At 34.8% G+C, this 16,300-nt stretch overlaps 1 protein-coding gene across 3 annotated transcripts in view; it reads left to right on the plus strand.

Moving 5' to 3' along the window:
- Fcho2 (FCH and mu domain containing endocytic adaptor 2) overlaps window positions 1-16,300 on the plus strand; it is a 98,724-nt gene that overhangs the window by 69,904 nt on the left and 12,520 nt on the right. For all 3 annotated transcript variants that reach the window (XM_075976238.1, XM_075976235.1, XM_075976236.1), the window contains 2 exons: window positions 2,287-2,416; window positions 15,506-15,617. In XM_075976238.1, the coding sequence (XP_075832353.1) occupies window positions 2,287-2,416; window positions 15,506-15,617 (242 nt within the window). The remainder of the gene's footprint in view (window positions 1-2,286; window positions 2,417-15,505; window positions 15,618-16,300) is intronic.

The raw sequence follows: 16,300 nt of genomic DNA on the forward strand, positions 1-16,300 counted from the left end.
AGCCTTCCTAATGCTGCAACTCTTTAATGCAGTTCCTCATGTTGTGGTGATTCCCCAGCCATAAAATTATTTTCGTTCTACTTCATAAATGAAATTTTGCTACTGTTATGAATCTTAATATAAATATCTGATATGCAGGATAATCTGATTTGCGACCTCTGTGAAAGGGTCATTCAGTCCCCAAAGGCATCTTGACTTCTTTAGACTTTTGAGGATTGTTGTCTCATTGACCACTATAGCAATGGTGCCCTCTCTGTCTATCCCAAGGAAACCCTCATTGTCTTATAGTAGTTACCTCAGATGGTGTCTCAGACAAGCAGCATTAGTACAGTCTGGGAACTCAGTAGAAATGGTCTGTGCCTGTACCCAGATAAATCAGGAATTCAGGGAGTTGTCATTCAGTTTGAATATAGAGAAGTCTTCCATTGGCGTATAGTTTTAGAGCAATTCCACCCAAGAGGAATATGTACAGCAACATACAAACTTTTAAATTTTCTTGTAGTAAAAGCATAGAAATCCATCTTATCTTTTACTTAATATTGCAAAACATTTTTAATATACATAATAAAAGATTTTGAGATTTTTGCATTTTTAACATGTACATTATCTTCAAAGTTCACTTTTATACTTACAACACACCTCAGTTTGCACTAGCTGAATACCAGATTCTGCCGGTGACTGTGTTGGATAGTTGGTTGGATAGCAAGAGAAAATCACTTAGAAAAAAACCCACTTTTCCTTTTCCACTAAGAATTGTAAAATGCACTGTAAAAACCATCTTGCCTCTGGAGACATTTCCCCAAAGTAGTTGAACTGAAGATGTTTCCAAGTTATAACTTTGGAACAGTATCTGTACCTCTTTTCTGTATAAATATACAGTTGCCTGCTGTATTTTTTTCAACCTATTAACTGTAGTGATTGATGAGTCATTAGAAAGCTATTCTCAGCCAGGGTTACACAAAGAAAGCCTGTCTTGAAAAACCAAAAAAAGAAAAGGAAAAAAAGAAAAAGCAAGCTGTACCCAAGGAAAAAAGATGCTTAAAAATAATTATTAGTGGTGGTGGTGGGGTTACAAATTGTAAAGTACTTCATATAGTTAAGTCTTATTTTTATGCCTGTAAGTTTTTGTTAATATAATGAAAATTTGATTAATTTAATATGTAAATACTCACATGGTTTTTATGTTTGTTTTTGATATCTTATTGGTGAGAATAGTGTCTTTTTGTTTTTGTTTGCCTCTATAAGCAGGGAATGACTATTTTTAATTAAGCTAAGTATGTTTTTAAAAACAAATAGTACACTGTAGAAAGTATTGTTAGTGTATTATTGGAATAATTAATTTGGAAAGAAAAAGTCCACTTACCAATGTAAAAGATAAAAGAATTGGAGATATATTTTCCCTGTTTGATTTTTGTTACTTTCTAGTTGACCTCTTTTAAACAAGTAAACAACAAAATTAAAATTTTTCTCAAACCTTTGTTTGCTGTAGCTTTCTTAATAAGGAGGTATTTAAAAATTACAAAAGAAAATGTTAACAGATTTATAAGTATAGAAAGTAAAGGACAAGCAACATTTACAGAGGAAAATACTGCAACAAATAATATTAAGTGCTAGTAAAAGTTCAAATAATAATAATAATACCTTTCAAAAACATTCATAAAAATGAAAATACAGTGGCCGGAGAGATGACTTAATAATTAAGAACGCTTGCAGCTCTTGCAGAGGCACAAGAATTGGGTTCCTAGCACCTACGTCGGGCAGCTCACAACCATCCCAGCCCAGAGGATCAATACCCTTATCTGGCTTCCACATACCAATTTCCTATAAACATAGTAAATAGTAAAACTTAGAAAACAAACAAACATGAAAATATGCCTTTCTAAATTTGTATTAACTAGAACGTTTACAACTTGTGTTTCCTTATTCTGTGACTATTGATGACAGACTACAGAGAACTAATCTCATATTTATAGAAATTGTCGTGTACATAATCTATGGAAGGCTGTTTGATAGTAGATATGAAGGACTTTCATTCAGTTCTGAGTACCTTAGTATGTCTAATTTTTGAAATACAGAAAATATTTTATGCCCCAAACCTTAAAACCATTGTTTTAAAATAGCCTTATCAGGTTTCAGTATATTATTGGAAGTGATTTGACATAATATCTAATACATAGGTAAAAAAAAACTCATGGCAAAGTTATTTGATTTGTTATGACTTAAAAAATTTCTCTGACAAAGAAAATTTTGCTTTAGCGTTTTGATAAATAACTGTTTGTTTTTAAGCCCAGGCCATTCAGCCCACCTGTAACTTCCAACACCAGCCCACCCCCTACCGCTCCCTTAGCCCGGGCAGAGAGTTCTTCTTCTATCTCTTCATCTGCGTCACTGAGTGCTGCCAATACTCCAACAGTAGGTAAGTGGCTGTTGTTGGTTATGAAAGTCAGCATACAAAGGGTACATTTACATACACACTCACACTCAGACACACTTTTTTTCCTCTTCTCCTCTAGTGGGAAGTAAAGAATTTAAAATTGGAAATTTTGTTTTTCTGGACATATACTTGTAAAACTGACCACATTTTCTATTCTATTTTAGTCCTTATTTTCTGAGTAGGAGTATTTTAACTATAGCTGAAACTACTGAGAATTGTCAGTTTGTAAACTGTTGGTCAGTATACATATTAAGGGCATATTGTACAATGGCAGTCAATTCTACTTTGAACTGACATTTTCATTCTTTAAAAAAGTTTGTGTTTTAGGGGCAGGAGAGGTGGTTCACTGCTTAGAGTGCCTAACTGCTCTAGTAGAGAAATGGAGCTTCCATCTACATGCCAGTGCACAGCTGCCTGTAACTCCATTTCTGGAGGATCCTGACAGAGTCAGATTAATTTACCAATGTTGTACATATACATACACTTACACACGCACTAAATAAAATAATTAAATAATTTTTTTAAAAAGAAAGTTTGTGTTTGAAAATAATTTCTTGAAACTTTTTATTCAGTAAAAGTGTTGGGGGCTTATGGTGATCTATTTATTTCTAAAGGAATATATTACAAATATTAAAAGTAATTATTAGACTGAAATTATTTATATAACCTAAACCTTCGTAAACAAAAGCAGTGTTTTACAGCAGCTATAATTTACTCAAGAAGTTTTTAGCTTATTTCCTTGATCAGGATTTTTATATGTTCTCATCCCCCCTCCTTTTTTTTTTTTTAAGATTTATGTATTATGTATACACTGTTCTGCCTACATGTTATGCCTGCGTGCCTGAAGAGGGCATCAGATCTCATTATGCATGGTTGTGAGCCATCATGTGGTTTCTCGGAATTGAACTCATGATCTCTAGCAAAGAAACCAGTGCTCTTAACCTCAGAGCCATCTCTCCAGCCTTCTCTCTCTAATTTCTTTAAAATTATTTTTCTAATTCATATCACTGTTAAGAACAAACATAACCCCAGCTGTTTCAGGTGCAACTGTTTCCATCACAGTTAAAGCTGGTCCGTTTGCTTCTGCTGGTGTTGGTTCTACAATATCTATGCCATCTGGGTACTAAGAGAAATGTAGACTTTAAATGTCAGACACTCCAGGAGTGGGACCAAGCTTTTACATGCTTTTCAGGTGATTGTGATACATGCTGTTTGTGAGTGATAACTGTAATTAAGCTAATTTAATTAAATCCATTTTAATTTGTCCTAGCTTACTTATAAGAAATGCATCTTGTCTGTTTGACAATTATAAAAATAGCATAAGTAGTGTAGGCTAGAAGAAAATGTAAATGGTTTGATTTCTAAATGTTTCAGTCTGACACTACCATCTTATTTCACACTGCATTTTACATAGCATTTTTGTGTTTTAAATTTATGTAATTGAGGATAATAATTATTTTCTTTTAATGAACAACCTTATTTTTGTTTGTGTGTGTGGTTTTCTTAATTTTATTTCCACAAAATCTATACTTCTAAGAATAGATTGGTCCTACTGGAAATTTATCATGTAGCTTGAATAACCAAAATAAACTTCAGTTTCTTCATTGCCTGTGGGGATATCCAGCTCTTTGACATCTACATGATACTGTGATCTATAAACGTGTTGGGCTGTATTTGCATTTGTCCTGGGATGCATGCAGTTCGTTTGATGTGCATGTTTCAGAAGGTTTTCTTTTGTGATGGCAATGCTAAGTTGATTTTGATTGAGCTGGTATGTGTTTGTTTCTTGTTTTAGTTCCTAATGTTGGCAATAGGAGATCAAGTGGCAAGTGGCAGAGATGATGCAGGCAAAGCAGATGGATACTGAGTTTTTACACCAGAAGGTCTTCAGTTCACCTAAACAGTTCTTTGTTTGTTAGGATTATTAAGCTTGGTTTAGATTTGAGGTTGTTGTTTTGAAATTTCTTCTTTCTTGAAAATGTTTTCTTTCCCTGCAATGTTTTATCTTATTTAAATGTGATAGAAGACCATAATTTGATTGGGACACTCTCTGAAATTGAAAAGCACAGTGAGACATCACCAGGTATTGTATCAGAAGCAAGTATTCATGTAACTAATGCTTCTAAAGCTGTCTAAAATGTTTCACTTATTTTTTTCTTTCCAGCAATGTATGGTGCGTCAGCAGTCAAAAATAACCCTAATATTAACTATCTTAGTTTTGTGCTAATAATTATGTCCAGTCACTGTACGAGACCAGATCCTTACTTAGAAAAATGCATACTGTTTTTACATTTTCTTCCATTCTGCCTAAGCATTAAAAAAAAAAATCAATAGGCTGGAACTCTCAAGGTGTCAGAATAGAGTGATTAGAAAAGAAACAAAACATGTCAGCTTTAAAAATGTTATAAAAAAGGTTGGAGATTTGGCTCAGTGGTTTAGAGCACTGGCTGCTCTTGCTTTCAATTCCCAGCACCCACTTGGTGACTGACAACTAAACAGGCATACACATGCAGGCAAAACACCCACACATATAAATTAAAAAAATAAGTATTAAAAAAAATAAATTATAATACTTATACTGTGAGAGCAAAGGCCACATGGGTACGGTGTTGAAAGAAATTACGTATGAATGTCTTTGTTGAAGAAAGGTACTCTGTATCCTGTTTATCCTAGATTCTCAGACTCTTTGTTTTTAGAACTTAAAGCTATCTAAATATGTAGCATTTAAACCAAAATTGGAAATGAAAATATTATGAAGACTACGAGTTGTTTTTACTTCTAAAATTTTTAAATAAAAATATAGAATAAGCTTATTATTTTAAACAAGTAAATATTTCCTTTATAAGTTTACCTTGGATGCTCAGACTCTGTATTTTCAGACCTTAAAGCTATCTAAATATGTAGCAGTTAAACCAAATTGGAAATGAAAATATCCTTGTTAAAGGTACAAATTGTTTTCACTTTGAAAAAAATGCTTAAAGATAAGTTTATTGTTGTAGACAGATAAATATTTCCTTTATAAGTTCATTATTTTGAAGTCTACATGCGCAAAATGGTTTTGAAAAGAAAATTAGATAACACAAATGTGAATGTACCAAATGGTAAGGAGGTTTTGAGTCAATCTTCTAACTCTTTGCTTGCTAGTATTTCATAAGAAGCATGACAGTTTATAGGGAAATTAGTTCAAGAATTCTGATCATATGAACAAATTGGAAAATTGAAATGATTAACTGACTTGGTAATTTTTTTCTTTTTAGTTTAGTATTGTTGAACAAATATGGGGCTTTGTAGCTGTTTATCAATTGCTCTGTCATTGAGCACCCGTATTTTTATTTTATGTGCATTGGTGTTTTACCATGGGTGCCATCAGATCCTCTGGAACTGGAGTTGCACACAGTTGTGAGCTGCCATGTGGGTGCTAGGACTTGAACCCAGATCCTCTGGAAGAGCAGTCAGAGCTCTTAACCTCCAAGCCATCTCTACAGCCCTGGGGATTAGTTTTTACAACCTTCAGTGATACAAAATAATTCATGGATGCTCAAGTCCCTTATATAAAATGACATTGTGTTTTTATGTAGCCTGTATACATCCTTCTGTCTACTTTAAAACATTTTTAGATTACTTACAATGTGTAATACAAGATAAACACTATATAGGTAGTTGCAATACTGTTCTGTTTAGGGATTGGAGACAAGAAAAAGGTGTTTCCTCACATATACAATCTGCTGAACCTACAAATATAGAACCTTCAGCTTCAGGGGACCAGATGTGTAATTCTCCTTCATAGAAAATTTATTGAACTAGAATATAGCTCACTGGTAGAACCCCTGTTTCTTATGCTTGAGTTTGATCCTCATTATTTCAAAATAAATCATAAAAAAATCATAATTGCACATGTTGGTGAGGATTTGATGAAAATCGAGAACCTTTGTGCAGTGTTGGTTAGGACTATAAAATTTATAGTTGCTGTGGAGTATGACAGCTGGTCAGAAAATTGACAATAAAATTAACTGTGTGATCTAGCAACTTGACTTCTAGACACATATCAAAAGAAATGGAAAACAGGATCTCAAAAGAGGTGGTTTTATTCCCAATTGTAACAGTACCAGTTACAGTAGTGTTACAGTAGCAAGAAGGTGAAAAATTAATATGTGTATGTCATGGAAGATTGTTTAGTCTTAGGAAGAGAATTTTGACATTGCAACATAAATAAGCATTCAGTACATTGTGATATTAAGTATTATTTGATCCTACCTTGTAGCACGAGCTCTAATTGGTTTTAATAATAAAAGCGAAGAGACAGATGTTAGGGGGTGAAAGCTGAGCGATCAGAGAAGCAGTGCAACCAGCCTTTCGAGAGACTTTTTACATCTACAAATAAATGTTCAGAACAAAAGTGTGACCCTGTCCTTGGACTTGCATCCTCTGACTGCATCTGTGCTCCTGTCTTCTCCTTCCTTATATTCCTTTCTCTGCCCAGCCATATCCTTTCTTGTCTCCAACTTCCTAGTGCTGGAATTAAAGGTGTGAGCTACCACCCCCCGGCCTGATGCCTGACTAGTATGGCTAGCTCTGCACTCTGATCTTCAGGCAAGCTTTGTTAAAACACAAAGTATCGCTTTATTTCCCCTTTTTGTCTAAAATAAAAAGGTTATAGCTAATATAAGAAAAACTATATACAATAAGTATAATAACTATATGTAATATACACAGGCAATATATACATCAACAGCGTCTAGTCCATTTGCGTTTGACAAATTCAGAGAGAATACTCCATTATCTATCCTATCTTAATGAGTCCAAAGTATTGTACCTAATTCACTTTCTATCCTGTCTTGCATTACCAACTCAAAATTACCTTTTTATGTCTCTCGACCTTCTATACTTTACATTTCTTTTGTGACTTTTTAAAAATTTTTTTTGAAGATTTATTTATTATTTATACAGTGATCTGTCTGCATGTATGCTTGCACACCAGAAGAAGACACCAGATCTCATTACAGATGGTTGTGAGCCACCGTGTGTGTGCTGGGAATTTACTCAGGACCTTTGGGAGAGCAGCTAGTACTCGAAACCTCTGGGCTATCTCTCCAGACTGTGATTTTTTTTTTTTAAATCTGAGTTTGGTAAACAAGGAAAATCATAATTATCTAGTCTTCAACTTCCTCAGAGACCTGAGAAGGAAATAATAAGTGAGAAAGCACGAAGTGCAAGCAAAAGACTTCCAGAAATGTTAGAAATGACAGAAACAGCTGGCTGCCTGGTCAGTCACCCAAGATTCCTCTCCAACGTTGGCCTAAAGGCTTAGAATATTTAACAGACTTTTCTATGAAGCAGGATTTTTGGATGATGGCCCTTCCGTGTCTTGACAAGGTTTGTAGTCACTCTCTTTTATGTCCTGCTTCTCCAATTAGGACAGCATGCTGTCAGCAGTTGAGGCAAGAGCATTTTCTTGCCCGGTGGCTTACTTTTTTTTTTTTTTTTCCCAGTGGCTTACTTTTGCCACAAAGAAAGTAAACTCCATGTGGTGTTTCTTCGATGCCCATTATCTTCTCTGAAGTAGATTGATGCTTCCAGGAGCAGGCATGTCTCATTGTCATAAAAAAAAAAAAAGAACCTATGTTATTAAAACATCTTAAATCCCTTGCTGTAGATCTGAAGTACTTTAAGATGAAAACCTAGGTTGGCAACAATTGGGAAGTTTCATTGAAAAGAGTTGGATGTTATTTCCTATTTTTGATCCATAAACCGTCTCACTAATACTCTCTGTAATTTATAATTCAACACTTGAGCTGAGGGTTTTGTTTTTTCTTTTTGTTACAACAGAAACATCTTTCTGTATGAAAGTATAATTAATATGGTTCAGATACATGAGAATTGATGAAGGCAACTAATCGTACCTTTTATATGGTTGCTGTGTTTGTGTGTATGTATATATACACACATTGTTTTAAATCTAATAAAATTAGGGACAGTGAGCAAAAAACCCAAAACACCACCAACAGCAAATTAAAAAACCTATGCTATTAGAACATCTTAAATGCCATATTCTATAGATCTCTCAAGTGTTTGAAGACAATGTCTATTTAAAATATATCTCTTCGATCTTGTAACATACCTAATGTGACTACCAAGTTTGATTGTAATAGGTGATTACTAACCTACATTTCCTTATTCTAAGTAGTTGGTAATAAACTTTCAAGGGCTAGAAATTTGTATTATATTGTTAAATGAGCTGTATAGGCACAGTACCTTGAGCAAGATTAGAAAGGTATATGTGTAGTATGTTCTAACAAAATTAATCTCGTTTGTATCATTATACAAAAGACCAATCTAGTGTAAAATATTTAAAGATAGTAGTTTATTTTTAAAGGTAGATTCAATAATTTACCTTTTTGTCTTATATCAATATCCTCCCTTTCTTCTTTTCAGAGTAGATTCAATAATCTACCCTTTTATCCTATCATATCCCCCTTCTTATCAAAACAAGAACTCTGAATCTAATCTCTGTTGTATAGCTTCTTTCCTGACCATTACCAGTAACAACTTGTAATCAATCCCCCTAAACAATGACAAATATCCATAACTCATTGAACAACCAAAAACTACCCACTCACCTCTTGGAAATGTGGGCATCGTATTCGTAAATTTACTTTCTGCTGTCTTGGGGGCAACGACATCTTTAGGGGACCCTGAAAAGAAAATTTTGGGTTGTCAAGTCTTGGGAGACATAGCTGTATATAGTTGTCCAGTCTCTGTGCAATGGGAAAGTGCAGGGCTTGTCTCAAGTCCTGGCTAGAATAGTCTGTGAGGCTGGATCATTTTAGCGATCCCCCTTGAAATTGTTATGAGCAGTTTGTAGTCCAAAGCTGATCTTTAGGTGGTGTCATTCAGCTTAGTGGTGTTATCAGTGGAGGAATTGTTGTGGGGCTGCATCCTGGACCCTTTGGAGACTTTAAAAGGTTACTGTTAGGTGTACTCATGGTTCACTGCAGAAAACAGACATTCAAACTTGAAACCATGTACAGGAAGGTAGACAAAACCTCTTTCTAAAATTAGTTAGTACTCTGTATGTCCATTAATATCATGAAAAAAACTTTAAAATACGTGTATAATAATCCTATAAATTTTGAGAAAATATTTATGCTTTTAAAAAAATACTTCAATTATGTATACAATGTTTTGTCCCTGCATGTATGCCTACAGGCCAGAAGAGGGCACTAGATCTCATTATAGATGGTTGTAAGCCAGCATGTGGTTGCTGGGAATTGAACTCAGGACCTCTGGAAGAGCAGCTAGTGCTCTTAACCTCTGAGCCACCTCTCCAGCCCTGAAAATATTTATACCTTAAGAAAAGCCTTAAGGAATCAAAATAAAACCAAAGGATTATGAGATTAGAAGCAATAAAATAGTCCTTTAATTTTTGTTTTTCTTCTGCTCCATATTAGGTGTCTCTTCTGACGTAAGACAGAGATTCTGGATTTTACTTTAATAACAAGCATGCTTGAGTTTAGAAAAGAAGAGAGCCACACTCCAACTCCAAAGCCAGCTTTAATTTTTAATTGGACTGGGATGACAAAAAGAACATTTGTGTTATATGTCTGTAGAAAACAGCAGAAACAAACATTTGGGAAGATTTATGAAATTTTATCCTGTTAGAAATGTAATACACCACTAGGCTGCTTTACTCTTTTTCATGGGACAGTGTTTCTAGATGATTTGTCCTTTTGCTTCTTATGTCTCGTTTGTTCAGTGGTCTTCGTACTTCTTTATTCTCCTGAAAAGACAGAAACAAAATCCTTCCCTAATTCTAAATTTCTGGAGGTTCCCTTTTGGCAAGTTAAAGTTGATCAAATAAAAAGCATTCTTTAGATTTATAGGTTAGTTTAGATTAAACAGCTATACTGCTTGATGAACTATCATCTCTTGTAATTAAGAGGTCTCTCTTGTTCGTATAGAATCTTTATCAATTTTGATAGTGTCCATAGCCTTTCTTGTTCTGTGGAAAAAGCAAATTCCTTCCCGAACATAACACATATCTTGGTTTCCATTCTGAGGTCAACACATTTTTTAAAGTATTTCAGCTGATTTAATTCTGAAGACTATCCAATGTCTGTCTGCAGCTTTTGTTTCTTTTTCATTAGCATTTAGAAAATTCAAAGTTAATAAAGTATTATGCAATTTGTTTCTGGGGGTTTTATTACCCTTTCTGTTTATTTAGCATATCTTTTATTTTGTTTTTTTTTTTTGTTTTTCTTTTTTGATATTTATTGAGTTCTACATTTTTCTCTGCCCCCCTCCCTGCTTCTCCCTTACCCCCTTCAACCCTTCCCTATGCTCCCAATTTACTCAGGAGATCTTGTCTTTTTCTACTTTTTACTTCCCATGTAGATTAGATCTATGTAAGTCTCTCTTAGTGTTCTCATTGTTGTCTAAATTCTCTGGGATTGTGGTTTGTAGGCTAATTTTCTTTGCTTTATGTTTAAAAACCACGTATGAGTGAGTACATGTGCTAATTGTCTTTCTGTATCTGGGTTACCTCACTCAAAATAATGTTTTCTAGCTCCATCCATTTGCCTGCAAAATTCAGGATGTCATTATTTTTTTCCTGCCGTTTAGTACTCCATTGTGTAAATGTACCACATTTTCTTTATCCATTCTTCAGTCAAGGGGCATTAAGGTTGTTTCCAGGTTCTGGCAGTTGCCTATTGAGAACCTGAATAGGGATCAGTGGTGTGGTGTTCATATTTTAGTTTTCCAAATTCTACAAAGTGGAACACTCCCATCTGCCAGGTTTCATTCCTTTTCAGTACCCTTTGGTGTTGACCAAGGTTTCTGTCCCACCTGGTCCTCCAGTTGTTCATTCCCAAAGAAATACAGTTTAATTATAAACTGATTGACCTATTAGCTCAGGCTTCTTATTAACTCTTATAACTTATATTAGCCCATGATACTTGTCTGTGTTAGCATGTGGCTTGGTACCTTTTTCAGTGAGGCAGTCACATCTTGCTTGCTTAATGTCTGGCTTCCTCTGTGTCTGGGTGACAACTACAGAATGAAACTTTCCTCTTCCCATAATTCTCATTGCCACACCTCTACTTCCTGCCTGCCTACTGGCCAATCGGCATCTTATTAAAAATAATACAAGTGACAGGATAAAAGACCATTGTCCCACAGCACTTTGGGTTACTTCCTGTAGGTAGTGGTGTTTGTATAAAGAACAATTCCCTTATAATTTCCTTGGCTTGTTGCCATGTGATGGAAAAGTCCTTTAAAAAAAAAAAACAACAAACTTTTGCTATTGACACACCTTTTTTCCCCTTCAAATTCTGACACCTCCAGAATATTTCCAATTAATAGTTGATCAATTTCTTCATTATCTTATGTTCGAGGACCTGGCAGACCTATATGGAATTGAATGTGTGTTATGTATATGGGGTGGTTCCTATTCTTTATTATTTCTTGTAATTAAAGAAATAGTAATGTCAATTCTGTATCATTTGGTATAAATTCAGTGGTTTCGATATGTATTACTTCTATGAGATACTTAGAGTCAGGTTCATGGAAACAGAAAATACAGTGGTGGTTGCCAGAGGTTAGGTAAAGTGAGGGTATAGATATGGAGGGTAATTGTAATGGGTATAGAGTTTCAGTTTTCAGTTATGGGAATACATGGTAGAAATAGTTGTACAGTATTTCTTGTTTTCTTTCTTTGTACTTTTAACTGTGCGCCTAAAAATTAGTAAGAACAGTGAGACCCTGCCTTAAAAAATAAAAGGTAAGAAAATGGAGGTAGAAGTAAGACCATAAATTTTGTTACATGTTTTGCCACAGCTTAAAAAAAAAGAAACAAAAAGAAGTTTTCATCTTTGCCTAAAAATGTGATGTCCTTAAATTCTGATGACCTTCTGCTTAGAACGTTAAAAAGAGTTGATGGATTTAAACTTAGGTTTTATATATATTGCCTGTCTATAAACATGTATTTATAGTTGGAATCAGTGAATTCATACTTGGCATTTTTTCTTAACATTTCCTCGCTTGCATGCTCAAACTCATGCCTGTTGATTAATCCCTTATGTTTTACCTAATCATTTTTAATAAAGATTTAAACGTCTATCTATCTGATCCTTTTCATTCGGCATCATTTAATACTTAGAATAATCATATAAGATTGTTTCTCTTTAATTTTGACAGTGGTATGTTCTTAAATTTTTTTATTTATTATTATTATTATTTTGGGGGGCAGTTTCAAGATAGGCTTTCTCTGTGTAACAGTCTTAACTGTCCTGGAACTAGCTCTTTGTAGACCAGGCTGGCCTCAAACTTACAGAAATCCTCCAGCATCTGCCTCCCAGGTGCTTGGGTTAAAGGTGTATATCACCACTGTCCAGCTTTAATTTTTAAGTTAGCATAAAAATTTCCTTGTGAGTTCGAGACCAGCCTGGTCTACAAGAGCTAGTTCCAGGACAGGCTCCAAAACCACAGAGAAACCCTGTCTCGAAAAACCAAAAAAAAAAAAAAATTTCCTTGTGCCAATTTTGTATATTTTGTCCCCCTCCAGTGCTGTTCTCCCTGCCTCTCTCTTACATATTCCTTTATTTCTTCTCTGTTAGCCTCCTTTATCATCCTCTTTCCCCCCTTCTGTCCCTTAAGCTCTCTGTCTCCATTTTAGTTTTATGTCCTACAAACAAACATGCATGAATTCACACACACATTTAAATATAGATGTCATATATGAAAGAGAACATGTATATGTCTTTGAGTCTTGCTTATTTTTTTTTAACATAGTTCCCCTTTATCCATATTCTGTAAATGTCACTTATGTTTTCTTTATGACTGTTTAAAATTCCACTGTTCACACTACCACATTTTCTTTTTCTCCTCTCATCTTGATGGGTACCCAGGCTGTTTACAGTTCCTAGCTATTGTAAACAGGAGAGTAAATGTAGAAGGATTTATGTGTTCTGATCATGAAAGCACTCTTCTCTTCTTTCCCAGCCATCTATTCCTAGACCATACCTGTCTGTTCTGCAAAACTAGGACTTGTTATTTAAAAAGCCATCTCTTTATTTTTCTGCCTCTTTAGCAGAGTGCTTGTCACTTGTTACTTGAAAATCCTTGATTCAAATGCTCTGAAATCTGAAGATTTTCAACAAAGTTTCAGATTACAGAGCCTTTTAGATAGCAAAAATTTTAAGATTACGGATGGTCAACTGGCAGAGCTTACATAAATATTCCCAAATTGGAAAAAGCTAAAAATGGAAACTTTTCTGGTCCCAGGAATTTCAGATATAATTTATTTAACCTGTAGTGACTGTTGTTATTTTGTAAATGAATTTTGAATTACTGAATTCTTATATTCACATAGAATTATTTATTGTTCATTTTGGAAAATTTACTTTTCCTGAAGGTCAAAATCAGTAGTTTTGGTCTCCATGTAGTTTTCAGCACTAAAGATCTCTTCATAACTATAAAGAACCTTCTAAATAAAAATTCCTTCCAAGTGTAGATCAACAGATCTTCCTGGCCTCTTAAGGTTATGAAATATCTGTTATCATTGTTTGTAAGATTAGGTTTGTTCACAAGGCGTCAGGCACCATGGTTAAATGAGTGCCTAACTTAGGGAAGTCATTGCAGTGGTGGTAAAGCCTATGCTGGAAGAGTGCATCTGTGCAGAAAAGCAAGGCAGTGTGTCTCAGTGGGGAGGTGGTTTGTGTAGATTAAAAAGACATGAGATGTGCCCTGCCACTCCTGAGTTTAATGCTCTGCTCCCAAACTGGTGACAGTGTTTTGGAAGATTTTGCATGTTAATGTAAAGTGTCTAGGACCTACATAAATAAGAAAGTCATAGCCTTTGAAGGTTATGTCTGCTCCACTATACCTTTCTCTTTCCTTGCTTCCTGTCATCCTCCAGCGTTTGCTTTTGTCACCATGATACTCTGCAGAAGCATATGAGGACAACCACTAGGAACTAAGTCCAGTGATTTAGCCGTGAGCCAATATAAATAACTGTTCTTTTTGAGTTGTGCCAGGTGTTTGGCTCCAGTGATAATAAACTAGTTAAAGGTAGCTTAACATCTAAGTTTAGTTCACAGATTTGTTCAGAATTTTATTATGCTTTTAAAATTCCCAAACTGTATTTGCCTATTTATTTGTTTACTTATTTTGATTTTTCAAGACAGGGTTTCTATGTGTAGCTTTGGAGACTGTCGTAGAACTTACTCTGTAGACTAAGATGGCCTCTTGAGTGCTGGGATTAAAAAGGCATGTGCTGCCAGCCTAAAATTCCAATAGGATACCGTTAAGACGGTGTTTTGTCTGAATGAAAATTAAATCAATTTTTAAAATAATTATGTTAGTCAAACATTTATTCAGGCAAAGTAATATGGGACTGCAATACAAGATGAACACCTGCAATCTAGAAATTCAAAATCTCAAAATTCAGAACTTTGGTAATAATTCTCAAACTTTGATTTTTGGAACATTTTAGAATTGGGGCTTCTAGGTTACGGATAAGGGGGTGGATAAAGATGCAAATACTCTACATGAAATAGTTGAAAATCTGAAAGATATCTAACCCCAACTGTTACATAACTAAGGTTATATAAGCATCAAAGAGGAATTTAGAGAATTATAGTAATAAGTAGTATATGAACTATTATTATTTGAGAAACGTAACAGACAAAATTCAAATATGCCTTGAAATGACTAGTCTGTGACTAATAAACTTAAAAAAATATTTATATCTGAAGGGTTTTGGAGGCCACAGTAGTTATTTTAACTCTTTGTTTCAATGACTTTACTTTTTGACTTTCCTTAACCATCCTGTGTATCTCTTTCCATTTAAAAGTAAGTTTGTTCCAGACGTGTGTGTGTGTGATTCACATTATGTTCTAATTTGTTTTATGATGTCTTTTTTAACCTCTAGGTTTATACTTGCAGCATCAGTGAAACCAGTAATAAGGTCTTTTGTGACAACCTAACATCAATCTGTCTTGGTATTTATGGTATGAATCTTAGTATTTGGTGTATGTCTAGAATGATTTAACAGATTAATTATGTCTATTCTAGGTGTGTCACGGGGTCCCAGCCCAGTCAGTCTTGGAAACCAGGACACTTTACCTGTGGCCATCGCCCTTACAGAATCTGTCAATGCCTACTTCAAAGGAGCAGATCCTACCAAGTTAGTTTTAAATATATACATATGCACTTGTGTTTGGGGGTGGGCACTGTTCTAAAGAGATGTAGACGAGGTGTTTGGGTCCTTGTAGAATTGGTTTAGCATCTTGCTTTTGAGAAAAGTTATATCTGCTTTAAGGTTTTATTTTTGTTTTATGTGTGTATATTCTCTGCATGCATGTATACAGGCCATTTACATGCCTGTTACCCACAAGGCTGGAAGAGGGTATTAGAGCTCCTGGAACTGAAGTGAGTTTCCTAGTATGGATGCTAAGAGCTGAAGTTGGGTCAACTTTAAGAGCAGCAAGCATTCTTACCCACCAAGCTACTTAAATAATATTCAACATATATTCATTCACTAAGTACTTACTATGTGTAAGACTCTTTTTGGTTATTTTTAAAACAGGGTCCCTATGTATCCTTGGCTGGCCTGGAAATTCACCTGCCTCTGCCTCCAAAGTGCTGGGATTAAAGGCGTACACCATCATGCCCAGCAAGACTCTGAATAAATACTAAGGCTACTTCACTTCAGAAAACAGAGGTCTCCTGACCATGCATTATAGTAAAGAAAACACGAGAGGAGCAAATAGTTGTGTACTCATCCATGTTATTGAAAAGGGAGGTGTGAGAGGGTGGGAAATTACTGTAGGGAAAAAAGACTTTCGGAGGGTTTAAGCAGATACTTGA

This window comes from Microtus pennsylvanicus, chromosome 6 (assembly GCF_037038515.1).
Source record: "Microtus pennsylvanicus isolate mMicPen1 chromosome 6, mMicPen1.hap1, whole genome shotgun sequence".
NCBI classification, from domain to species: Eukaryota; Metazoa; Chordata; class Mammalia; order Rodentia; family Cricetidae; genus Microtus; species Microtus pennsylvanicus.